The 26,479-nt window shown below is 41.6% G+C and overlaps 1 protein-coding gene across 4 annotated transcripts in view; it reads left to right on the forward strand.

Moving 5' to 3' along the window:
* The first annotated feature begins 18,245 nt into the window (after nt 1-18,245).
* Nucleotides 18,246-26,479, forward strand: part of ralgapa2 (Ral GTPase activating protein catalytic subunit alpha 2) — an 88,794-nt gene continuing 80,560 nt past the window's right edge. For all 4 annotated transcript variants that reach the window (XM_041060166.1, XM_041060169.1, XM_041060170.1 and 1 more), the window contains exon 1: nt 18,246-18,461. In XM_041060166.1, coding sequence (XP_040916100.1) covers nt 18,356-18,461 — 106 coding nt within the window. In that variant the 5' untranslated portion in view covers nt 18,246-18,355. The remainder of the gene's footprint in view (nt 18,462-26,479) is intronic.

The raw sequence follows: 26,479 nt of genomic DNA on the forward strand, positions 1-26,479 counted from the left end.
ATTTTAAATTTTACTGATTTAATTTAATCGGTTTCACATCCGTTCCAGAAGAAGACCAGTGTAGCTCTAATGTCCGTTAAAAAGTGCTTTTCCCTCGGCACAAGTGGTCCCCGTTGCTTATATTTACACATTTGAGATACATTATGCTGGCATAAAATGCACACCAATGCTTGGGAGAAAAGACAAGTTCCATGACAGAATGGAGGGTGGTCTGAACACATCAGTACTCATGACTCCATGCTGGGATCATTTGTTTCCAGATAAGAGGGCACAAGGGTGGGAAAAAAAAAAGAAAAAAAAGAAAGAATATCAGACAAGCAGAAGATGTGGGAAGGGTGGTTCAGGGTGGGAGTTGGTGAGGAAATATGTGTGTGTTTGTGTGCACTCAGATGAGTATGTTTTATCTGTCTGTGTGTACTTGTTTATGTGAATCACTATTCTTGCTTTGCCACTTTACGCGTTGTGACTTGAATTAGACAGAAGAGACAAAAGGCTTCATATTTGTGCTTGCATGTCAAGGATTACTTGTTCCATTGAATGTGTCCCCCTATTATCTGCTTATCACTCTCTGTGCTCTTTAATCTCTTTCTTGTCTCTGCTCAATGGCTTCCTCTCACTGTCTCCCCATCACAAATGTAGCCTTTCTCCTCTTCTATTTTTTAACACTTACAAAACTGAAAAGGGTTGGCCTGGTCTGGGCCACCTGGAAGCACCAGTGAAGCTTTCTCCCAGGCCTGGCTCCCTGCCACTAGCCAGCTGTAGCATTGTGAGTGGCCCATCTCAGTTAATTCCATGCATTGCAATTGTTGCTGGGTACTGTTTACAGCCACCTCCTACTCCGCCTGGGTAGCCTCTCCGATTGTCCCGGGGCCTCCCTTGTTTAATACTGTTTTGCAAGTTATTAAGCCCTGGAAGTCCATTAATCACAGTTCACGGGCTGTGTAAGCCCACACAAGGCAGGCAGAGGTGGGGGATGGGGAGGCACACTCGCTGTCCTCAATGGGCTTAGACGGTGGTCCATTCAGATCCCTAACAAGATCATTACCACTAACTAAATACAAACCTGACCCCACGACCCGCTGGGAAATTACGTAGGAGCTCCCTGGTGCAAGACATTAATATACACCCCCCCACACTCCCCCACTCCTTCTCCACCCCTCCCATTTTCCTGCAACAGCGCGTAAACGCCCACCCCTAAAGTCTCCCAATGCAACCCAAGCCCGCTCCCCAACAACCCCCACCCACCCCCACCACCCCTTCATTCTCACTTTCTTGCCAATGGACAGAAAACTAAACCTGTCATCAAAAGGGGCCTAATCACTGCTGTGATTGTGGTAAACCAAGCCTGACAGACATTTCACTGAGGCCTCAATGGCCACATCAGTGCCACCTCCCTAGCCAGCCCCCCCCACACCCACCCACTCACCCCCCTTCTTTCTCTCGCTTTCTCTCAGTCCCTCGCTCTCTCTTTTTACCAGGCCTCTGGCCAATGAGCAACAAACACCCGGGGGCTTTTCAGATTACTTGACACACTGTGTCCACTTTTGGGAGGGAGACCACCTGGTAAGCTCATTTTAATACAAAACCAGTTCAGTCTCCTCTCCCTTTTTTCCCTACTCCTCTAATTCCGCCTCTCAAGCCAAGCTACCACCATGAATTCTGTCTAATCCAGTGACCCCCACAGAACATTCCTGGTTTTACACTCCTCGGAAGAGGCTGGATTTGGGCGGATTACATGCTTCCAGTTCTGTTTGGAGGCACCTGTGACTGGAAGTGGAAGGGAGGACCAACGATGACAGTGAAACATAGAAAGAGAGGAGACAGCGAGAGAGAGATCCCTTTTCTTTCTTCTCAACCTTTCACCTTTTATTTTCACTTTTTGAATCATGAGCTGTCGCCTCCATTGCTCTATACCTGCAACTTTTCCGTGTCCAAGCAGCCACAGCGTGGTTTCTGAGTGGCCTGGGCGTGGGGGTGGTGGTGTTAAGAGGGATGACAGAGCGGGAGTGTAGGATGTGGGTGGAAAAAGAGGTTGGTTGGGGGTTCACACTGACTTTCACTTTAGCCCCTCAGCTTATGTTAAGATGTTGTCACTTTCACCATCTCAAGTGTCGCCACTTCAGATGCCGGAGCTTAGCGTTTCGCAATGGGCTCTACGGGGGCTGAGGGAGGGAGAGAGGGCAAGAGGGAGGAAGTCTGGGAAGATTTCCATTTTAAACAAGCACAACTTTGTCACACTGTCACCTGACTACCATGGCACCCCCTTTTTCAGTGTTTCCCAACTTCCTGTCTCCTCTTTGCTCCTTTGGTGTCTCCTTCTCTTCAGCTGCCTCTCTTCATCTTTCTCAAGAACTCTTTAAGGCAGTGTTTCCGCCCTGAATTCCTCTGCCAATTTGATGAATTGTATCTCGCAGCCTTTTGAATTTTGTAGGGAAGGCGCTTGTTTAACTCATCTTTTTTTTTTTTTTTTGTTTCCCGATATCATGGCTGCTGCTTAAGCTGTGCGTGCAGTCGTAGATGTGCATATTTTAAATTAGGTGTAATATCCCCCACTTTAATCCATGATAAGATCTCAATTGTTCCATGATGTGAAATGGAGATGCAGCGACAACCAGGGCTGAATTAAATCGAAATCTTAATTTACCTGGATATTATCCTCCAGTGAAATATAATCACTGACTGAATAACTGGGCACACCAGCAAATTCTTAATTGACTCTTAATGAGTGTCATGGAGCATATGCTTCGGTTTAGATGCAGAGATTAGGGAAAGACAGTTCGGTAATCATAAAAAAAAAAAAAAATAGAAAAGAAAAACTATGAGCCAAAACATACGAGCATGACCACATACAAACATACACACATAAACGCACTCATATTTTCAAATTATCCACTTTAGAAAACACAACTATAAATACAAAAATTGCACACAAAATCCCGCAGCATAGGCTGGTTGTAGAGTGTCTACCTGGCGCTGCATTGATTGTTCCTCAACACTGACCAATTGTAAGCTCATAATGATGATCTCTGGCATGACAAGTGATTTTAACCTGCCTGTGGGCCTCCCACGCACCGAGTCACAGATCAGCTGCCCCACGTAAACAAAAACATTAGGAGAGCGTTCCACATTTAAGAGCATGCTAATTACAGTCATTCCCATCTGAAGTACTTTCTGCTGCAATTTGCTCAGATCACCAAACCTCCAATCCCTCTCATGTAAACAAATAAACTCTCACGCAACAAAGAGATCAAGCAAATAATAAAATAGACACTGGCGCTATCGGAACTCGCTGGGGGCACTGTATTTGAAGTAGGCTTCAAATAGTATCATACTACTCTACAGCGTTGAGTCCCAGTGTTGTGCACATCCCCAGTGAGGGTTGTTGTTGATGTGCTCAGGAAAACAAATCATTTACTTTGTAATGCCAAAGAGATTAATGCAATGCAATCCCAATGCAGGGAAATAAAGATTCTAAAACAACAACAACGAAAATTGAATCTTATACATGTTGACAAGATAAATACATTTTGAATATTACATATTTATAAGTCATAATCCAATTTCTGTCTTGATGTGTTGAAATAAAGGGGAAAGAGCAGCTAATTGATCCAAACCCAACAGGTGTCAAATGATTCAGTTCTACCTCCAGTTGTTTCTTGGTAATGATTACCTAATTAGCAGTTCCTGCTCAGCATCCCTCCATTCTTATTTGGTCTCAACCTCTCACCTCGGCCAACAGGCACCAGGGCTGATCCACGGCAACAGATGGGGTGGGGGGAGTGAATGTCACCGCAGCCCTCTCCAGCCCTCCAGGTGAGTGTGTTTCTCCAACTGTGGAGGAAATGAAGCAAAAATGATGGAGTGTTTGTTTTCTGACATTTTGTCTCTCTGCAGCCTCATCAGGGCTGAGCCTCGCAGACGTCAAGTGTTAATTTGGGGCTCCTGCCGAGCGTGAGCCTGTCAGCGGCGAAGCTTGGAGGAGGGAGGTGAGCTCTTGCAGAAAATGACCCTTCTGGTCTGATTGTCTTCTGGCCCGCAGACTGGCACTGAGAGGAAAAACAAAGACACGGGGAAAAAGAGAGACAGAGAGAGGTGGCTGAGTGCTAATGCACCTTGCAGCAATTAGAGAGGCTTACCTGGCTGTGTGAGCACAGCACGCAAACACACACACAAAAAGGGTACCACCCCTCCACCCACCTCCTTAAAAAAGCACATACTGCACACTCAGGTAAATACATACACGCTAGCTGATGTCAGCACATGCACCAACAAAATGAAAGACTGACTCTTTTTCGCTAGACAAAGCGCACACACACATACACAGACACACACGTTCACCGTGGCTCATTCCCAGTGGATAGCTTCCCGCCACCGTTTAGCCCAGTGATTAATTGGCCTGAGCTCACGATCGTCCAACCCTTTATTCTGTGAAACTTAAACAAAAAAGACAGGCCTCTCTAAAGATACAGCAGCACATTAACCACAGAGTGAACCATGAAATTGCTTTTTCCCCTCCTGCAGTGTGTTGTGACTCTATAGTGGTCAGTGCCAGTCACGGGGAGGGTGCACGGGAATTAGTGTTACATCACTGATAGACAACAAAACATGGAAGAGCTTAGCCGACCGATGCAGATCAGCTGACCAGCGTGACCAGTGGTGAAACAGACGCAGGGTTGGCGGGGAGAGGAAATAGCCAGCGTGAAGATGCCATGTAACACTGTTTTATTCGTCAAAAGGCCAAAAAGTCAAGTTTTTTTTTCCATGTGAAACCAGTGCATCAAATTCATTGTGATAAAGAGGGTTTCGAGGGCTGTCACAGTGGAAAGAAAGGTTAATTCCGTAATTATTTCGGTGTGAAAAATAAATAATATACCCTTTGCCGTTTCCATCATTTCCTAATTCACTTGGAAATTCATTTTCTTTTTCTTTTTTGTCTTCACTCCACCTAGCCCAATTCAATCACTTGAGTTCATCTGTCTGTGTTATGCAAATCTGAGCGGCAGAGATTGAACCCATTTGAATACCTGGTTCAACTCGTGAGCGGAGGGGCTGATAGAAAAGATGAATTCTTCCGTTTCAGTGTGCCTCCCTTTTTCACCCAGTCGTGCAGTATCAAGGCTGCCTTTTTTTCATGGTGCTCTCATTTATTTTAGCCCATTGCACAATCTTGCTCTGGCAGTCAAATGTATGAATAAGGAGAGGGAGTGTCTCTCTCACACACACACACACTTTACAGAGAGACGATGTCTGTATCTAAGATCACGGACACTAGCAGTGGAGACCAGAGAAGATCATTTTGACGAAGTGAGAAGAGGGTTCATGTGGAGCTGAGAAATGCCCAAATAGCCTCCATATCTGTCACTGGCTATTTTTCTCACAAGAAAGGGAAGAAAATGTGTTTTGTTAGAATAATAATGGTGTGCTGGACTTGGGAGATACAGTATGCTACCTACATGATGTCCTGTGTAACTGGTCAGGGTTCTGATTGACAGCCAGCCCCGGGCCTGAGCAGGGCTAAGACTGGTGTCTTGGAGGCATGCAGACATAACACTATTATTCCAACTTATCCCTAAGAATACGTCCAGGCAGCCAGGGGCACAGCGGGGGGCTAATAGACTAGCCCAGAGGAGCCCCCCTGAAGCTTGATGCATTGTGTCAAGGCCTTGTCTACTTCACGCACATTAAGGATCACATGCCACAATTTCACAGTACAGCAGGGGGACCTGCCCCCATTTGGGGACCTGATTGGCCAGTGATGGATGGTGTTGACAGTTACAAGCCGAGTACCAAGTGGAGCAACACAAAGGTCAAGGTTGAAGCTGCCAGTGTGGTCTGGTTAACAATGGAAGGTCTCCATGGTAAGAAAATGCTGTTTATGCTAAACGCTAACTACGCAGTGTGTTATATGGGCACAAAAGAGTTTAGTCACTTGAAGCCATGGTTTTTGTCAAACAGCCAGAGTTACTAACTGCAGTATTTAGCATTTAGGAACCGGATGATTTAAAATGACCAAGTGAAAACATGATGAGGATGATTAAACATCCCAAAATAAAAGAAAAGAAATGCTCAGAAATGGGCATTTACGTGAGGAAACCACTTTGTTTCCTATTCCAGGTATCGGTGGCCATCGTATTCCAGGCCACATCACTCTGAAAAGTGCAGAAATAAAACAGTTGTTCTCACTGCAGTGCAGGAGTGAATTTTTTTCAATATAGCACTTCAGGTTGAAGACATTTCTCCTGTCATTTTCCTCCAGTACTTCAGTGTAATTCTTTTTTTTCTCTCCCCTCCATTTTTTCCCCGGCGACTGCAGTATGTGGCAGTCTGAATTGTGTGTTATTACCCAGCAGGAGACAATATCATTACCACATATTTGCTGTCAAGGGTCTGCAAAGAATGGTGCTGTCTTGGGCCTCAGTGATCTAACAACCTCACACAGGGCTCCAGAATTACCCACTCCTGGCTGGGGGAAGTCAAACACTACCAGTTAGAGAGGGGAGTGAACAAAAGAGAGGTACCCCCCCCCAACACACACCGTCCATCCCACCCTCCCCCCTTTCTCTCCTACTCTCTCGTGAAGATAGAAGGGGACACACCTCCTCTGCGCCAAACGGAAGAAGCTATTCTCCCGCGCCTTGATAGAAATATATGTTTGGTTCAAGTGCTGAAATGATACGAGGCTGCAAGGTAGATCTGGACGGGCTGCATATATGACAGTGTGTCATTTTATATAAAGAGACAAATTGTGATCTCTGTGGTGTACTATTAGTGTTGGATGAGTATCTCATAATTACCAGCACTTGAATCAAGTTTTTGTCTCAGAATTCCACACACTGCCCGTGGAAATAACAGGATGACGTTTCAAACTATGTTCAGTCAGTAATAACGGAGATGTATGTGTGTTTATATATATATATAAATGTCAAGTTTCTTTTCTGTTTCCCTCTTAACATATCACATTGTGACAGGGGTTTCAGCATTTGAAAGAGTTCATGTAGATATGTCATATAATGTCTGTGGAAAATAACTTCACAATGGACAAACAATCCCTTTCATGAAAACTACTATTCAGACTTTGTAACAGTGTCTTTCTTACGAGACAAATAGAATTGCTATCATTTCCGTTGACAGCGTACAACAAACAGACCAACAGTTTATGCATACTGAGTGACAAAGCCATCTATTTTCTTTCCGGAAAAACAGGCAATACACACTCTGGCAATTGAACCACAAATGAGGAGTGAAAAATTCAAACTTCCTCTCCCATCCACCATCATTTATACAAGCCATAGAAATATTTGATTGCTCTTGCATATCTCCTCACGCTTAAGGAGGCAGCCAACCAATACGCAGCCACGTAAACAAAGTCTGGGACTCTATATGAGCCTATCATTTAAGAATCCAAGCGAATCAAGCTTGCAAACAATCAGGAGGGAGAGGAAAAGAAACTCTGCGAGAGCGTCTTCTTCCAGTGCTTTCAAGGTGTAAACAGAGACCCTTATTTAAGATAAGATGTGGCTCTGCATCCTCAATAGACCTCTGTAGTGAAACTAGGCAAGGGTCCTTGATTTTTCACAACAATAGGGGCCAGCTCTTGAGGAAGACACATTCATATTCATGAATTAAGGATCTATAGTGGTAAATTATGAATATGCACCTACAACTCTGCTTATGAGTGGTGGAACATCTGAAACGCGCAGACCATGTGCAGTATTCATGCTAGTTGCTTAAAGAATATATATTACATTATATTTTATCTTATATGTTATATATTATATGTATTGTATTTTATATTTTTTCTAGAGTGTTTACCATAGGCAAGAGGGGGGGTTCTCATTAATTAAATATGATTGAATGTAGTGCCCTTATAGAGAGATGCCGAACAAAGAAGTGGGAATACACAGAAAGATAAAAACAAGGCATGTAAGGTTAAGCTAAGCGTTAAATGGTAAATAACTTGCCATTTTATTGAAGAAGAAGGAAGGATTTTCATCTGTAGAACAGTTACTCTCAGTTTATTCAAAGGTGGACCACATTGTAGGCTTATTATAATTGAGAATTTAATTAATGCGGTGTCCCTGCATTCACCATTCTGCAAGTGATATCCAAGATCATGCTTCAGTCAGATATGCTATCTGACATGATTAAATTTGAACAGTTACACCTTACAAACAGAGAGCACTCAAAGACATCAGCTGATAGGACGGCACGATAACGTTTTGAAATTGTTGCCACTAAATTAACCTGATTCTAATAGGATCTTAGGTAGATAACATGGAAAATTACTGTTTTCTTTTCAAGGCGATATACAAAATGGAAGTGCTACAAATTGATTTCTATTTCCCCCCCTAGATACCCTCCCACACCCCCACCCCCTGCACATATTTTCATAATTTTAGATGAGGCGATATGGCATTAATATTCTCTATCTTATCTTGTCACATCCTGAAATTGTTGGAGAGGACATGATTAGCTGAACAATAGCATGAGAAATGCACTTTATGAAGGCTATCCAGGTTTTTATGACAAAGAGAGTGGAGAGGTGGAGAATGGGCCAGCAAGCAGACACGATGGCAGTCAAATGCCCCCCGTTTCTGGATCTTGATTTGTCACAGCAGGCATTTAGAAGAGCCCAGGATTTGACGATACATGCATGCCCACCGGTGTTGGCCATTCACACGTGATTAGCATTTTATTATTGTTTATAGGCCATTTAGGAAGCAGGAAGACAGCCCCGAGCCAATGGTGCAAGGAGGGCTCCAAAGCACAGTGTTTTGGACCGGTTAAATGCACCATTAAGCCTTTTAAAATTAGCTCCACCCGTCAGAGACTAAAAACAAACGTGGCTTTCTGGCTATCAATGGGCACCACTTAGAGGAAACAATGCCCTGTTGAGGCCCACCAGTTTCCTCATCAATGAACATCAAAGATGAATGAGCCCTGGCTGACAGCTTTGTTTTGACTCTGATACCCACAAAGCCCTGCTCAATATCATCCTGGTCCTGCTCCTCTGGGCTGCCCTAACAGGTGCGACCCCTCTTCTCAATGCACCGTTTGACAAGACCACGGATGGGCAGGGGTGGTGGGGGGCTTTGGTCCACATCCGCCTTAATCCATCCTTCTATAAAAACACTTTGAAAAACAAACGTTTGTTTGGCCAAAGTCAAAGCCCTGGAGCCCGGGGCTCATCCGTCTGTCTGCCCAGGCTTTCTCCTCTTTATTCCTGCCTGTTTTTGTCAGAGCCTCAACCCTTCCCTGCTCATTTGGACAGGACTTTAAACAAGACCCGGGAGGACCTGATTCCCAGCCATTTCCCACAAGAGGAATACATACAGTTACAACAGCCAATTGTTTGGATTATGATAACAATGCCTGAAGAAGAAGAAAAAAGAGTGGAAAAGGAAGGGTAAAAAAAAAAAAAAGTCAGACAATCTTACAGGCCAAAACATTCTGTAAAGAGAAAACAACTGTCAGTATCGAAATATGCAGACTACAGATCAAACCTGATTATCATTCGAGTTTCTCTTTAGATGGGTAGCATTTTAAGCTGGTTAATTTCTGAGCTCCCCTTTTTCTGCAGCAAGAACTGTGCGATTTTCTGCCAGCGATAGGCCCCCACTACTTCATGGGGAGATTAGAGCTCCTCCACTCAGGGATATAGAAAGGCCTTCAGCCTGGCAGAGAGAGAGAGAGAGAGGGGTAGAGCCAATGTTGAGCATTTTAATCTAGAGTCACAAAGATAAGATGCAATGGCAGATCAATATGTGCTCTATGGTGGCAGCTCCCTGAGAACTTGTCTCTCTGACTGTGTTCCGAGAAGCCTTTACCTTGCGTGCCCCATGGCTTCATTCCTCCACAGACCAGCTATCTGTAGTGACTGTCTCTCAGTGACATCTCACACCGGGGCATGTTTAACCCCAGACACCACGCAAAACAGACAGTGAATATCTAAATAGGATCGCCTGTGAAATTTGCCATGATAAATCTCTCCAGGAATCACCCGGTTTGAATATTTGATATCACATCTGTCCTTGGCTACCTCAGGGGATGAGGCAGGTACGATAAGGGATATTCAGAGGAGTGATTAGATAAAAGAAAGCTAAATTCTTTTTTTGATTGAGGGAGATGCATAGCAATGGTGCTTGCACTCTGCCATGTCTGTGTGACTGAAGGAAAGTGTATAGGAAGCATTCAGGATGTCATTTGTACTTAATTTGCTCTCCTTTGCTTCACTCTAGCATTCCATCATTCCAGCATCATCAGATGCACTGTCAGTGTTGAGGCATCATCAAAAAAGATAACAAAAAAATTCTTCTGTGCTTTTGAGAATCTTTGCACTGAGCAGTGAGACACCTTGAGCTCCTTTAATTTTCAGCCAGATAAACTGTTCCCAGAGCACGCTATTATATTTTAAGGAGGCACAAAACTCTTGTTCGTATGCTCTCATACAGACGTTGTTAGCACACACAAATGGGTTATGACTTCTTCTCTCTTTCATGCCGGTTTCCAGCTGCCCACATCCTTTCGTGTTTGCCCCCGTCCTTCACATTACAGCATCCTGCCTCTGATGATGCTTTTGACATGACTGTTTCCTAAACAGAAACCGATCATTAAAGGAGAAAATGCAAGGTATTGTAATGTGTGTTTGTTTGTTTTCATCCCAGGCAGCAGTTCAGATACAGCAAAGGCTCAGAGCCAAACTCAGCCCTGACAATTCACAGCAAAAAAAAAAAAAAAAAAAAGAAAGAAAAAAAAGGAAAGTGCTGAACCAAATCTGCATTTGTGAGCACAATACATGTACTGTAAAAGACAACTGCAGTGCTTTGGGTAAATGATGGATGCGGCAAGTTGTTTGTGTGTGTGTGCATGAACAGATGCACACGCATGTGTTTGAATGCTTGTGTGTTTGTGTGACAGCAGACCTCGCTGAGGAGGACTAGCAATCACTCCATTCAGCATCTGCTGCCACACAGCTCATATTGTCATTCCCCAGTTTAAAGGAACCTTGAGCGGCTTCAAAGATCTTTTCAAAGCCTTAATCCTAATAGGTCGCGGTTTGTTCTGTCACATCAAAAGAGGGAGAGAGGAGGTAGGGGGAATAATGCATCGGGGCTGGCAGAGATTCTTAAGGGTGGAAGATTGGCAGAGGATTTGCAGTGCGGGGAGGACTGAAATCTGAAATATCGGACACAGAATGCCTGCTGTAATAGATATGAAATAGGTCTTCTCAACAGCATGAAAGGCTGACATTTCCAGAAAGTTTGTCATGAGAAGGCCCTTTTATTCCCCTTCGTCTATCTGCGTTTGTACTGCCACCTTGTCCACAGTGGAAATTCGCAAGTGTCACTCTAACAGGTTTTAGAATAGGATTGGGCATTTTAATTTTTTTTTTTTTTTTTTTTTTTTACCCACCTCTTCCGTTTTTTATTGAATGCTTAGAAATTCCAGTGAGAGACCAATTGAGTCAGAGCCATTTTAGAAAACTGCCTTCTGCATGGCACTCAAGTTAAAACTCCACATGCAGCACTGACCCTGTGTGATAGCCAGCTGAATGAAAACTCAGCCTTAAACAAAAATCTTTATTATTTCACAGCCTTATAATATCTTATTACATGTATATATGTATTATTAATATCAGTGGAGGTATAGATACAGATAAGACAGCAGCATATATTGCCCTCAGTGTGAAATGTCTCAGTGACACGGACGATAAAGTTCAAATCGAGTCTGCCAAAGCATATAGTGGGTGTGAGACGTGCTAGACCATAAGTGTCACTTATGTGTTTACTCCTCACTTCTCTGACACTTTATCTGCTCTGAAGGTGTCTCTCATGCATTTCACCTGATCGACTCAGCGGACAAAGAGATCCGGCCCGTGTTTCAACAGTGCACAAGTGCCCACCTAATTAGGTGCTCATGGGAAACCGAGTATTGATTTTCTGTCAGCGTGTCTGCCCCCCAAAAAGAAACAGAGCTGTTTGTCTTTTTCTAATGATGCACCGTGTGCCACTGATAACAGCGATAAAACAGGCCAGGGGTGTAGCATTAGCAAACCTGGACACACCATACCCGTGGGAACCCATATATAATGATGCCATTTAATTGGGGTGGGGTGGGGAGGGGGGGTTAGGAAATAGGTAGACTGTGAGTAGTGGGAAGTAAACAAAGTTTGTCGGGGATGGAAATGGACTGAGTTTTCTGACAAAAATATATCTTTTCAGCTCTGTAAAGGCGTGAAATCCCTCTTGTGCTTGTTATTTCACACTCCTGTGGCTTCAGCTTGGGCCAGTGGTGGCACGGTAAACAGACAAACACATGAATTCACGCAAACAACACACACACACACACACATACGCACACAGTATACTAAAGCGGGGAGATTTTGGCAGAGAAATTACTAATGACCTCACATTTACAGGATCCTCACTCATGGAATATGAATCCTAGATTCACATTTTTGCAAGTTATTCCAACGCAGTGCACACCTAGCATAAAAAGAGGTATAATCGATATTTCTGGAATTAGAAAAATAACCACGGATGCCGTCTATTACCAAACAGATTTTCTCTGAGGAGGGAAACTTGGCTTTGCTGAGCAACCAGAGAACTGTTATGTATAAATAATGGTTTCAGTATCACGCTGGCCAGTGTGCCAGCCACCTGCTGATCCAGCCACACACAGGTAGCGCCAGCCCGGGTGACACAGGGCTGTAGACATGGGCATTCAATCTGCCAGCAAACTAATCAGTGAAAGGGATGAACTCCAAGCTTATCAGAAGGGGTCATGGATGTAGGTGGAGGAGGCAGCAGTGGGAGAGCAGGGATGTTTTGCACAGCCACAGCAGGGTGACATGGGCCCTAGAATGGGAAAATTCACAGTCTCAATGTAGAAGGTTGGAAGAGCAAAACCCTAAAGGAGGTGAAGGAAGCTTTGCTGCTTACCACCCACACATTACCTGAACATGCCTGAGTCTGATGCTAACACCTTCAGCTTAACTATGATATCATGAATGCCAGGTTCACTTGCCTTGCAATGGATAGCTGGCAGCCGTTGTGTTATGGGTAATGGACATTTGTGAATCTAAATACAGAATGCAAAATAAGGAAATCTCACCAGAATTGTTCGGAGTTGCCTTGAAACCAATCTCTGGTACTACAAGAGCACACTTAAGTATTGCATTGTCTCTCAAGCACTACCCTGTTAAAAACAACAAGTCATTTCTCTATATAAATGTCTGTCTTTGAAATGCAAGGCCCCAGACTGAACAATTTGTCTTTCTATTCAAACATTATTTCAGCCCCTTAACTGATCACCACTGGAAACCATCCTGTATCAGCATTTAAAGGTACAAGACTGTAATTCAGGAGGTAATTTCACATCTTAACAGAATCCAATTAAAAGCATGGACATTTCAATTAAACGTCCCCCAGGCTTGTCGCTCACAGTGTCACACCCCGAGTGAAATTGGAATCAGATTATGGAGAGAATCTGAAGAAGTGTTTTTCAGCATAATAAGGATCACGCGTTCCAGATAGAGACCCCTGTCATCTATACGGCAGCAAAAAAAAATAAATAAAAAATAGCCTTTCTTTGCCAACATTAGTCATTTAATTCTCCCTCCTTATTAATTTCACAGCAGATTACCTGAGAAGATACAAAATGCTGTCAGCAAAGAGTTTTAATTAAGTATGCGGTATGTTGCTGTGAGTACCTTATGTGAAACTGCTGCCTTATAATGCTCTTGTTTTAATTACTTCAGAGTGCCCCCTCATTAACCTCCATGGAGATGTGCTCCAAACTACAGTGTGCATTACAAACACTAGACTCTGAAATAGCTTATATCCATATGCAGAACTTCATATTTATACTGTTACTTAAAATAAGTGGTGAATAATTCAATGCACTGACTCAAACTATTCCTCATTTTGTTGTTTAGAAAAATGTAGAATTTTCCAAAATTTCAAAATAAAAGAGATAGACAATACAATTAGGACTTATTGTGCTTTGAACTTATTAACTGTGAGATAACCTTGGCGGCTAAGGGCACTATGAGGCCCCCTGGTGGGAGCCACAAGCTCTTGTTTGTGCTTTATTTGTAGAACCTGCTGTTAATGAATGGCAGAAAGGTTTCCAATATAATCATTAAATATACTAACAGTGGGCCTAAAATATATTAATTTATGAAATGTTTCTAATAAAATTTTATCAGTATCATTTCTCACAATTTCTCTTCTTCTCTTCCAGGCTTTCACAAACCCATAAATAGTACAATAGAAAAAAAATGGTGTGCAAAAAAAAACCTAAAATTCAGAGGGTGTTCGTATTAGATAGTATACATCTGTGAGCCTGGTTGAGTCAAACACAGATAGGTTTTGTTTCATCGTTTCATTTCTCCGTGGCTCATCTATGTCAAGCAGCTGTGGGTGGTCTCGCAGCCTGAAAATCAGCAGCCCTGTGGACAATTCCCTTTTGATCCTTTTCATCCTGAAGTTTCTGAATGGTCCGATATAGATTTCAAAAAAATGCTCCCAGAGTTGGCTCCTATTCACAGTGTGCGGATGGGTAACTGTGCCACTGTCCACCCCAACACCTTAATGTGGTTTAACAGGATACATTAGCTTTTAATGGCACTTAATTGTACAAAAAGGAAATCCATAACCACATAAGGAGAAAAGTCAAGTATTTCCAAGCTCTTTATAAGAACAATTTAGAGCAGACAAGTGCTTTTCAAACCTTGGATTGGAATCAGTCCGACAGCCTGGCCATGAGAAGGGTGGTCTATATTTGTAAGGCTACAGTGCCACCATTTGGTCGTGATGAGGCCTTCTTTTCTCTGCCAGAGCCTGGCACTTGGCAATTCTAGGCCTGTATCTCTAGAAATCCCATTTTGAAATAAATGATCTCATTCAAAAATAATGTCGCAGTTGGCACCATAATTGTCTAATTCGGCACTGAACTGTCTTCGAGAACGCAGTGCAGGGCTCTGCCGCAGACTATAAAGCTGAATTGTCTTAGCCTACGGTATATCATTTCAAAAATGAGCTGGACCCGAAATACTTCCAGGTGCACGATTAGAGAGGGCAGAAAACATTCAGTCCCATTGTTATTGTTGATAGATTATTGTAGCTCCACGCCATCTTAGATAATGAGCAATAACCTGCACTTTAAGAACAGGGGAGGTTTGCCAAGAAGGAATGGTGATTACAATCAATTAAGACTGATGACAAAGCACCAACAATAACCCTGTGCCTGTGTATGTGTGTGTGCGTGTCCTTGTGTTTTATTCACGCATCCTTCCAAACTACCCTGTTTTGTGTAATCAACATCTGTTGTGACAGGCAACCTCCTCCTTTCTCAGAATGGCCCACTTCAGATAATGAGTGTCATACCAAACTGCAGGGCAAAGGCTGATTTTACTCCTCTTTTTACTCCTCCTCTTTGGCCTCCGCTCTCACTACCCTCTGTTCCCTCTCGTATCATTCAAGACATCCATTATGGAGAACCTTGAAAAAGAGAGACAAACACTCGCGCCACATTCTCTGTGCTCAGTATGTGGGGGTGGTAGATGAAACAGAACACAGCCTTGTATTCTTGATTGAGAGTATAGGATCCTTCACAACTGACTTGTAAAGACTGAAATTCTTGTGACTGCCTTTATTTTACGTTCAGATTTGAGTCACTCGAACAAAACATACTGCTTTAAGAGACTTTTCTTACATTTTCTTTGGTTACAGTTTGTCCCCCAATGAAACCAATTCCACACTCAATACTTTTTCCACACTGAAAGCCTCATATATGCAGGGCATGCATAGAGTATATCCACTTTTTATTCATGAAAGCAAACACACTCAAAATATATGTAGCCTGCACTGGTATGTTTGATGGACTCATATCATCATACCAATGGTTTAGGCGCCATCTCCTGGTCATAAATTCAGTAATGCTAGAACCCAGGGTGAGTCTCACTTGAAGTTTTTTCTTGATGCCAATATTTATTTATATTAATAGACATTATCTCAAAATACTTAGTCTTAAAATATACATTATTTGATAATGTATCATCTAATAATGATGGACAGAGGCACAGATAGTAAATGCATTTCTTTATAGAAGCAGACATTATCTGAGTTTGGAAAGATTTCCCACTCAGAATTTGAACTCCATTTTAACGCTGCAGTCTAAGCTGTGTCTTCAGTGAGATGTGTCTACGATGTCTAAATAAAATAATTTTCCCAGCTTAGCCTCAAAATTAATTGCCTCCAAAAATAAGACAGGTTCAGACAAGCGACAAGCGAAAGTGTGAGATTGCACGGAACGTCAGTTTATTGGAGTTGATTAACGGATGCATCCAATTTCTTTAAACTTAAGATTCATCTCAGAACATAAACACTTTTTTTTTCATTTCCAAGATGGAATTAGCTGTCTGCACAATCAAGTAGAACAAATTATTTCGAAAATCCATTAACGTCATGAGCACACTGAACTTTGTGCAATATGGTGTAACCCTAAGTTTTCTTTAACAGCAGGGAAGCTCTTCTACTCAAAAATTCCCTTGTATTCTTACATTCATTCATAAAAACCTCCAGTTTAAAGTGTCAAGTGGCAGCGGCTTGAATGAGCAGTGAAGCTCTAATACCTTTTCTCTCTTTGTAAGTGTCACCATAGTAGGGTGTGAATATCAAAAAATACAGGTCTCTTTAATCAGGAAGTTAGGTTCCCTGGTTCATTCAACTGCATTGTACAAATGGGTGCACTTATGAGAATTAGGAAGGAGACGTACAATATTTTAAATATAAGCCTTGACTACAATGTGAATAGGTTTTTGAGCTGGGGTTAACCAGGATAAGGTAAAGTGAAGGCACAGGCATTGGTGTGCTTGTGTTGATATCACACAAGAATCAACATTGTTGGTGTTTCAGCTAGAGCACTACACCTGCATTTTATAAGCCATTTTTATAGCAGACACTTTTACCCCATTTGTACTTCTCAAGCAGAAAAAGCACAGGTGTAGTCAACAAAGTTAGTGGTTTATATTCTTATATACTCACTGACTTATTGTTCCATGCAAGTGTTACAGTAAGCCATTATCAGTGAGCCAGCACTTGCAGCACAATACAAAAGACCTGGAACTCCTAAATGGAATGCAGCCGTCGTTAATGCTATAAATTACACGTGTTACAGTGCAAAAAGCCCAAATGTCTGCAGTGAAAAACAGTCTGTTTATGGTATAACCAAAGAAATAAAGCTGCACACATTTCATTTGTCATAAAAATATAGGAAGTTATTAATGACAACACTGAAAGCGCTACACTGTGGTTATCCAGTTTCTTTTCATTATCAAACACACATACCAAACGTGTTAATGCTGCACTGACATTAGTACAACATTGTTCTACTGAAGTGGGCTAAAATATGCATTCAAATTTGATTATGTGAGGCTACATGTATGTCATTGGCTGCGCTAAATTTAGGTTTATATTCTTATTAGCTGAAATTAACCCATACAATGGGTGTGACTGGCTTTGTATACGCCTTTTTTGAGGCCCTTGGAGAACCTGAAAAACGAATCTGAGGGTAGTGAATTGACAGAAAATGAATGAGAAGCCACTTTTGTGATTCTTTTTAAACAAAAGGGCCCAAAAATCACTGTTGATGTGAATATAAGAAAATAATCTTTTAAGAAGTTCTTAGTTGTTATTACAAACATATATTATTAGTAGTAAATTAGATGAACAAATGCCGTATCAAAAAGATGCGTCCCAACTCCTGGATTGTAGTGCTTAACTATTTTAAACACCAGAGGGCGCTTGGGAGCTATTACAACCACCAGATTCCAACCTCCTTTCATCAAACCTCTCTTGTATTAAAGAAAGAGGAATATATAAATCTTTATATATTCCCCCTTCCTCTAGAGTGAAGCTGGATGCCAGTCTCCAGTCTAAAGTTTACTGGTTTTAGACAGTACAATGCACTGAAGAGAGTCGGTCTCAAAAGGTATAAATGGACGAGACCCCTCTCTGCACAATGCAATGGCTTGGCCTTACGCTAGAAAATAGCAGTAAAGTACATGGAAAGGTGAAATAACTCCTGAAAATGCACGAAAAAAGACCGATGCAAGTGCAAGGTGCAACGGTTATAAACAAGGAGGCGTATTCCTGTAACTTGACCACTCCTCTCTGTCAGGCTGCGCTTCCGTGTTTACACACACCCACAAAAAAAGGACTTAGCGGCCGTCGGATGAATGTTTACCGAGCAAGCATAGAGTGGTGGTGAGGAAAGTGACAGTCACACTGGAGGCTTGGTGTATGGTGAAACACAGGTGATTTCAGCTTCCACGGTTGCAATTTACAGCGGAATGTTCACTCGAAGGGGGTATGGAGACGTCAAGAAATCTACACAGAAAGTTCTGGACCCAAAGAAGGATGTGCTGACCCGGCTCAAACACCTCCGGTCACTGTTAGGTGAGTGTAATGTCACCGGGTGCTTTTGATGCTGCATCGCCGAGGCTTAGCTAGTCGAGCTAGCTAACTGGCATCAGCCGACAGCTAACGTCAGACGAGGCGTCAGGTTAGCTGGCTGGCTGTCACTGCGGTGACTATTGCAAGCTAGCTGACAGGTAACACGAATTTGCACAATGGCAGAAAAAAAACTACCTTTGCAATTGGATGTGTTTGCCACTCATCGCCTGTTTTCATTGATTTTTTTCCCCCTTTTTTGGTGTACTGATAAGAGACAAGTGACACTGTCATAAGGCATGGATGCTAGCTAATGGGAGCTAACTCATCTTTCGGCTAACTAGCCACACAATGCTAACTGATGCTGCATGGTCAGGGCATCTGCAGTTGATTTGCAGATGCCCCCCACAGTTGTTGTCATTTAGCTCTGTGTCATCCAGACTGTTTTCAAAACGTAGTAATTGTGACTATGTGTAGTGAGTAGCACAACAATAGATCCCCGTTTATATACTTCAGGTTGAAATGAGAATATGTCTCTCCTCCATCTGGTTGCTAGGTCCAGTTGACATCAAGACTCTACCCAAGAGATATTTGATTAGAAAATAATAATAATAAAAATACGTTAATGTGCCACATTGGTGGAGTCCCTTGTGTCTTTCATTGGACAAGGAAGTGCCGTATTTATGACATGTCATAAAACTGTGGTGTAGCTGTTGTTCCAGCCTAGTGTTCCTGCACAATGATAATCAAAAGAGACGTACCATTTGCTCTGTAGTTGCCTGACATGTGCTGTACATCAGAGTTTTGAATTACACATAATGGAGCCTATTTCCAGTCCACTTTCAAGGTTTTGTTCATTGATCAGCTATCATAATGCTCTAAAGAGTCCATATAATGGATGTCTTTGCCCTTTTGCAACTAAATGCCAATTCCACTTTGCAAAACATTGAAGCAGAAAGCACATGACATGCCAGTTAAATAGTTTATGGCCATTCTGTTTTCCTGAACCTAATTCCACATAACTTAGAAACAAAATCTATCTAAATAATCTATATCGTTATTTTTCACACTATAGCATAATCTCTGTTGTGTCTCAGGCGTGCACATATACATTTTTCATTGCATCCCACAGGAGAAGACTCGTTCTGTTACAACCAAGATAAACTTCTTGGTATTGGGGACTGTGTTGTACTGTATTTAACACTTCTGTTATTCTCAGTGCATGACAGAAAAAAATGGGGTCAGTGGGTACCCTGAGAAAGTGTGGAGAGGAAGACAGTTGTCAGGAGGGAATAGTTGGGTTTGTAGGAAAATGGCAATAGATCCATTATATGTGCAGCATATAGTATAATGTGCTTTCTCTCCAGAATTTCAGTCAAAGTAGGTCATTTATGCATAGGTATTTCTTTATACCATGGAGTTTGTGTCTTGCAAGGAAGAAGATCTAGTATTGCAGATGAATGTGAAGTCTAATCAGCTTGGTTTTAACTCCAGAATAGCTGGAAAACAGGATCAATAAATCCTCAGTTTTTTCAAAATAAATCAAATATGAAAGCTTTGAAGAGAAAAGCACTCCTCTGGTGAGGTTGTGCAATATAGATGAAATTAATATTGTGGTATTTAACGTTGTCTCTATTTAAATTTACCAAAAAGATCCAAACAACATGGTTTATAGTTATGGAATTTCCAAGTATGGATGTATGTATCTCAAATCTTCGAGATCTCATACTGTGACATATTTCAACAACATTTAACTTATATTCATTAGGACATGAAAACTGTGAACCACAATAAAATCCCCCATCCTTACTGTATGGACTGTTCAGTTTCAGGCAAAGCTTTACAGTGAAGAAGTAGAAAGGAAAAACAAGGCACTTTTGAGATGTTTAGGGTTTCAACCATTTGTTTGACCGATGCACGCTTAGTTGTAACCTTTTCGTAGTAGGATGTTTGCTGTTTTATTGATATCTTATACAGCAGCACAACTGTGACTGCCAGTATCAGCTTTATGGTATTTAGAAGCTTGTGCAAAACTTGTTGTGAGTTAATATGGTTAAATCTTTCTGCCATCATAGTGCACCTTCAATGTCAAGACTAGTACAACCAAAACAGAGGTCAACACAAGCTCTGCATGTCCTCTGTGTTTTTCTTTCCCTCATGTGCAGTTAAAGATAAAGTTAGTCTGTTTGTCCAGCAGCTGATAGTAGGGCCTACATGTTGATGTCCCCCAACGCCCCAGACTTCACCACGCTTTCAGCTAAGGAAGGATTTCCTCCTGGTGCTGCTGGTTCCTGTGTGGACAGGAAGCAGTGATGAAGGATGGGGTGCTGTAGAGGATAGGACAGGGACTTAGAAATATAACTGAACTCCTTTCATGGCTCACAGTGTTTTGTCTTTTTGTAAGTAACACTATTCATAATATTAGCAAGTGAAGCATTTACCCTGGATAAAAGGTTAGGCTGCTGGGCTTAATGCCCTCATGTGATAGTTGTAAAATGTCAACATTAAAGATGACTGTAATAGCCCGTGACGGAAAGGAATTTTCTAAATGACTAGAGGGTGAAAAGTTTAACCTGCATTTTTAATTTTGAAAATAGGCAGTAGCAAGAGTAGTGTTTCATACTTATTTATCCTACCCTGAATATTTCATTCCATTAAGGTACTGATGATGTTAAGGATTACTGAAATGAAATGACTCCGATTTCAAAATGTCTGTGCAATTTCTGTTCATAAGTTGCACAAGTAAGAGTTATTGGGAGCCTGTTAACTTTATCTTCGACCTCTCCAAATTAATTGTCTGTAAAGCTACAAGAATTTTGATTTGGATGTTACATAAGTGGCTTTGTACCACGAGGACCAGAAATTTGTCAAGCAAGCTTGTTGAATCTAGTCGTAGTATCAGCAGTATTGTAGTTGAAAGGACAATCTGTGGTCTGGGCTATTTTCAGAGTGGCCCTGTATTGGTTTTCTGCTCACTGAGCAGATCTGTGGGATAGAGTGTGAAAGCTGCTGCATGTTAATTTGCTGGTCATGCCTGGCTGGATCTGGCTGAGGTTGTTAATTACAGGCGCCCAGCAAACCACCTGATCACTCATTGCTTTTTTTCAGTGGAGGCACAAACTGCTGTTCCTCTGACTGTTTCCTGCTCAAAGTCATTCCCGAGCTTAGGCCCAGCTCACTTCACATTCACTGTTGCATATCATTTATCCCAGTGTGTCCAAAATAACCTGAAGGTGGTGGTAAAAAATGGCAGCAGTAATGTTGGAAATCTATCACTGCTTTGTTTACTGAAGTATGTCTGGGGGAATACCTATTGAATCCCGACGCAGGTATTTCTCTTTTCATTCGCTCCCTCCGCAGGAAGGTCACAGCACCAGGCCAGCTGTAGACCAGTCAGTGCTGCTGGTGATAGTAGGATTCACTGTCTAGCTCAAATATGCTTTGCTGTCATGAAGACCTGAGCGTGGGTCCACTGGTTGAAGGACGAGTAACTAGAAAACCTAATCCACCTAATAGAAGAAGCTAAGTAGATGTTTTTTTTCTTTCCCTTTGTTCTCTCCCACTGGTGTAAACAAGCTCATCTTGAACCTGTTGGTGAACTGTATGGGAACAACAGGGAATGTGTGCATGTGTTGTTAGCGATAACAGGTATGTTTGTGGGTGTAGTTGTGTTTGCAGCCAAAGGCAATACTTTTTTTTTTTTTTTTGGAAGCTCTGCAATCATCTTTAGAAGAAATGAAATATAGTGTCATTACGCCTGACTTTTCTCCATGTGCGGGCTCTGAGTGTTGCTGGGGTCAGGGTCAACTGAAAGCGCTGCCGGGATAAGAGGAAATCACAAGGTGAAGCACCAGAGGAAACAATGAGCGCAGCACTGGAAGGGCTCTCAAGAAGGTCCCCTGTGTGGCTGAAGCAAACGCTGAGATCACTCGACTTCTGATTCTCCTCTTTTCTAAAACACTCAGGTTAGACTTGTGAATAACTTCAGCCTCTTATGATCTTTTATCCCACACCATGTAGGCATGATATCAACACTTAAGAGGTTTTCTCCAAGTGTTGTTCAATGTAACTACCATAGCAAATAGTCATAAATGGGTTTTCTAAACTTTTTAAGGTCTTGAGGCTTTTTTTTGTTTTATTTCCTTGCGAGCTATCACACACTGAAGTTAAGTCTGTATACTTTTGTGATAAGGATAAAAATCCACAAGTCTCTGTGCTTCAATAGTTTTTCAATATTCTGTTTCACAGTGATACAGTAACGGTCAAGTGACTTGCCGTCGTGGTGATTGTTGAGCATTAGAGTGCGATTCACTTTCCCCTGTCAAATGAACCACACTGTCACGTGTTGATTTAAAGCACGCCATAAAACTAGTGTGATTACAGTTTTGTTTCATGAAAAGGCAAAACACAGGGGATTAATTAAGCTTGTTTGGCACTGATTAGCACAAATAGACCTTTTTTTTTTGTGTCAAGGTTCAAATAAATCTGTACGAGCTGATTTAAATTCTGCCATCGGCCAAAATATACGAGACAACCCTGATTAAAAGATAAACATAGCCTTTCAAGCAGCATGAGGCTTCCTTTCATAAGTAGAGGGCAAAGAAGTGACACAGTTAATCGCTGTGTGAGCGAGATTTTCTGCTGTTGAGGTTCGTTCACACTAGACAGCCATTATCAGGTCTTAGTCTAGTGTTGCCTATTATGATAACAGCTTCTGTCATTATGGTCTTGGCATTTAGAATCTTAGCTCTTTCCCTTAGCATCAGATCTGCAGAGCTGCATTTAAATTATGGAGTATGTAAGGTTGCATGGTTGTAATTTGCATAGTAAATACTTCGATAGAATCATGAAGTACTAAATTCAGCTCGACTTTAGTTAATATTGCAGTTTAATTTACTTCCCGTGACCAAATTCACCACCCAGGCCCAAGCCGTATGTGCCAGCGCTGCTATCTGTGGTAAGCCAGTAATATGGGACTGGCAGTATCAGTCAAGCTCTACTCGAGAAAGGAAATTTGAGTTCGCTTGCATATAAAAAGTCTAGCTAGGAAAGGAGCTGGGCGTCTCTGCTGTGTATAACAAGAATAAGTTATCAGCCAGCACGCAGATGTGTACAGAGACTAACATGTTGTGAAGCAGCATTTTTGCACAGTTAGATTAGTACAACTGTTTAGTGAAGTGATTAGGCATAAATGGAGGAAATTAAATCTATAATTTAGAACTTCAGTTTCTCTCCACCTCTGTTCCTGCGGTGTCAAGGTAAGTATTTGGCTGTATAAAGAAGTCCTGTGCCGCTGTCCCTGGGTCATTAGAATTGCAAACTATGCCATGATAAAGCAGCATAGGTGGCTGTTGCACGTTACAATTATTACTGGGGCTGGATCACCACACCTCGTAGAGTGTGATGGGCTCTTACTGATATTTTGTGAGTGCTGCAGCATGTTCCTAGCAAAATAATCAGTAAACAGGTCTTGCCAGTTAACAAACTTTTCAGGGATGTCATTATGGGTATGGATTGTGGTTTACTTTGGTATTTGTTGTCTGTGAAAATTCTTAGTAATCCAGGTCATGGTTATCCAAGAAGAGTTGAATCAAGGGCAGCTGGACTCTGCAACTGAGTCCAGTTGCTCTCGCTTCAACTCTTGGATTTGGTGGTTGTTTTTTTAAAGCTCCAGAAGGCTAGATGAATCATTTATTCTCAGTCTCCATATACCATCACAGAGCAGGCTCTTTAAAACAGATGGGAGTTGAAACGTGTCACTGACTTCTATACCAGGCATGCATGACATAAATACTTGACTCTGTTTCAGTGTCTCATGTCTTTCCTCATTTATACTATTAAAAAATAAGTCATTAGCTATTTTTAGACTAAGTACATTTTTTACCTAATATTTTTTTTCTTTTTTTTCTAATGAACTTCTGAGTTATTAGGCTACATGTTGTAACACATGACTTCAAAATATAAACATGTTGTTAACCTTTAAGTAGTATTATGTTTCTGATCTACAGAGAGCTTTGGCAGTGTGTCTTGTTGCTTTTCTGATTTCATTCTGTGGCGTTACTGTCATGTGTCTCTGAGCTTCCTTGAAACCCAAATTTCAAATATGATAAAAATCACATGGTGCTGAATGAAAGGCTTTTTTCTTTTAGCTGCTGGCCTGCTGGAGAGCCAGAGTTCTGAAAACACCAGAGCTCTGTGTTCAGCTTTGGATAATATCTGTGTGATTTTTACACAGCACATGAAAAACCAGTCCGTCCAGTTACACTGTTTACCTGTCCTCCCTTTTATAAAAGCCAAACCTAGCCCAAGACTTGTGGTTTACTGGAGCAGCATATGTTAACAAGATTTGATCTCAAAGTGGATTTACATTTTATGTTGCCTGTCGGAGTGCCCAAGCTCTTGCTAATCTGCTATGGATTTTGGGCTTTGAAGCCAAAGAAAAATAAACACTTAACTTTGGCTTACAGTGTTAGTAGATTGCTACACAGAGATGTTGAGAGCAAATTTTAAGTTAGCAACCCTGGTGACCGGTACTTGGTGATAAACTATTGTAGAAAAGGGAATTAAAAAAAAATATATCTGTATACACACTTCACTGGTATTTTTCAAGGCAGCACTTCTCTTCTACGAGCCCCCTGGTGATGACATTTGATGTGTAAAAGAAGTGAGAGATCAGCTAAAGTTGAAGTTGAATGGCCATCACAACTGATAAAAAAAAAAAGTTGCTATAACATTTTCTTTTCATTTAAAGTGGATAAAAACAAGGACACCTGAAAAAGTTACAAATTAAGTGTTTCAAAGGGACTAAGTGGGGACTGAAGTAGGTAAAACTTTAGAAAATAGAAGGTTTTTTTTTTTTTCTGAGACACCAGCCTTGTTTTCTTTGTCACGGTTAATTAAGGCTTGGGTCCCTAATACAAAATAATAAAATGATGCAGGCTTGGCCTTCTTTTGACTACAATCTATTTGAATTAATAGTATAACTTTTTCACTTTGGATTTAAACATAAAAATAATTTGCAGACACAACTCCTTGTCATGAATTGTGATGTTTTATACCTTTGCTGAAAGGGAAGAAGGGAAGCTGTAAGGGCTTTACTGTTTGGTTTTGTATCCATCTTTAATTAGATTTTTTTTTCCAGACCTCCATTTGAGGAAAACTATGTCCAGTAGGAATCATTTTACAAGGAAATGAAGAATTTTAGGGCTACCTGAAGAGGAAGAGTGGAAGTTGCCAGTTTAGCAGCTCTTTAGTGCTAAGCTGCCGAGATAAGCCACTCTATAATGTGTGAACTCAGACTGGGAATAAGGTCAGGCTTTGCCAGTTCTACCATGACTGTTTCACACTGTGCTCTCTGTAGACTTATAGGCCCCAATCTGTTGCACAGCTAGACGCTGTCTGCAAGTCAAGAGGCATTCATGCAGTGTTTGGCACAGTGGCATCATAATGAAATCATATGCATCAAAAGTGTTTTTTGCAGTGTGAATGCAGGAAAGCCCTCTTTCATAATAATTATTAAAATTAATTAATTTTCTTGGATTTGTTTTAATGCAGCTTTAATTTGTAGGGAGCCCTGAATCATAACAGTAATCCTTATTAATAATAATTCTGATAATCATAATAATATGATGACATTGCTGTTGTGTATGTTAGAAGCATCCTGTTATTTCAGAGGCCTGTTGACGTTTTAGAGAAGGTTTAGTTACTACAGACATACATTATGTGATTTATAGCTCACATGGTGCATCTGTCAACTCAGAGAGAGCAGCATGCTTTAGTGCGTTGCTTTAGCTTAGCAGTATGTTAATCATTTACTGTGAATACATTGCTCAGACAGGACAATACGTGGCATGGCTAAGCCAATTATTAATATTTTCTCCTTAGCAGCTCAAAACCGGCGAGTCCACTGTCCACAGCTGCACTGCTCTGCAAACTGCAAACTTTATGAGCTTAACCAGCCCAGAGAAGATGAGTCTTTTGTGAGTACAGTTAGAGAAAAGAGGAAGAGGAAAAAGACTGGCACA

The sequence above is a fragment of the Toxotes jaculatrix genome, chromosome 17, assembly GCF_017976425.1.
Source record: "Toxotes jaculatrix isolate fToxJac2 chromosome 17, fToxJac2.pri, whole genome shotgun sequence".
NCBI classification, from domain to species: Eukaryota; Metazoa; Chordata; class Actinopteri; family Toxotidae; genus Toxotes; species Toxotes jaculatrix.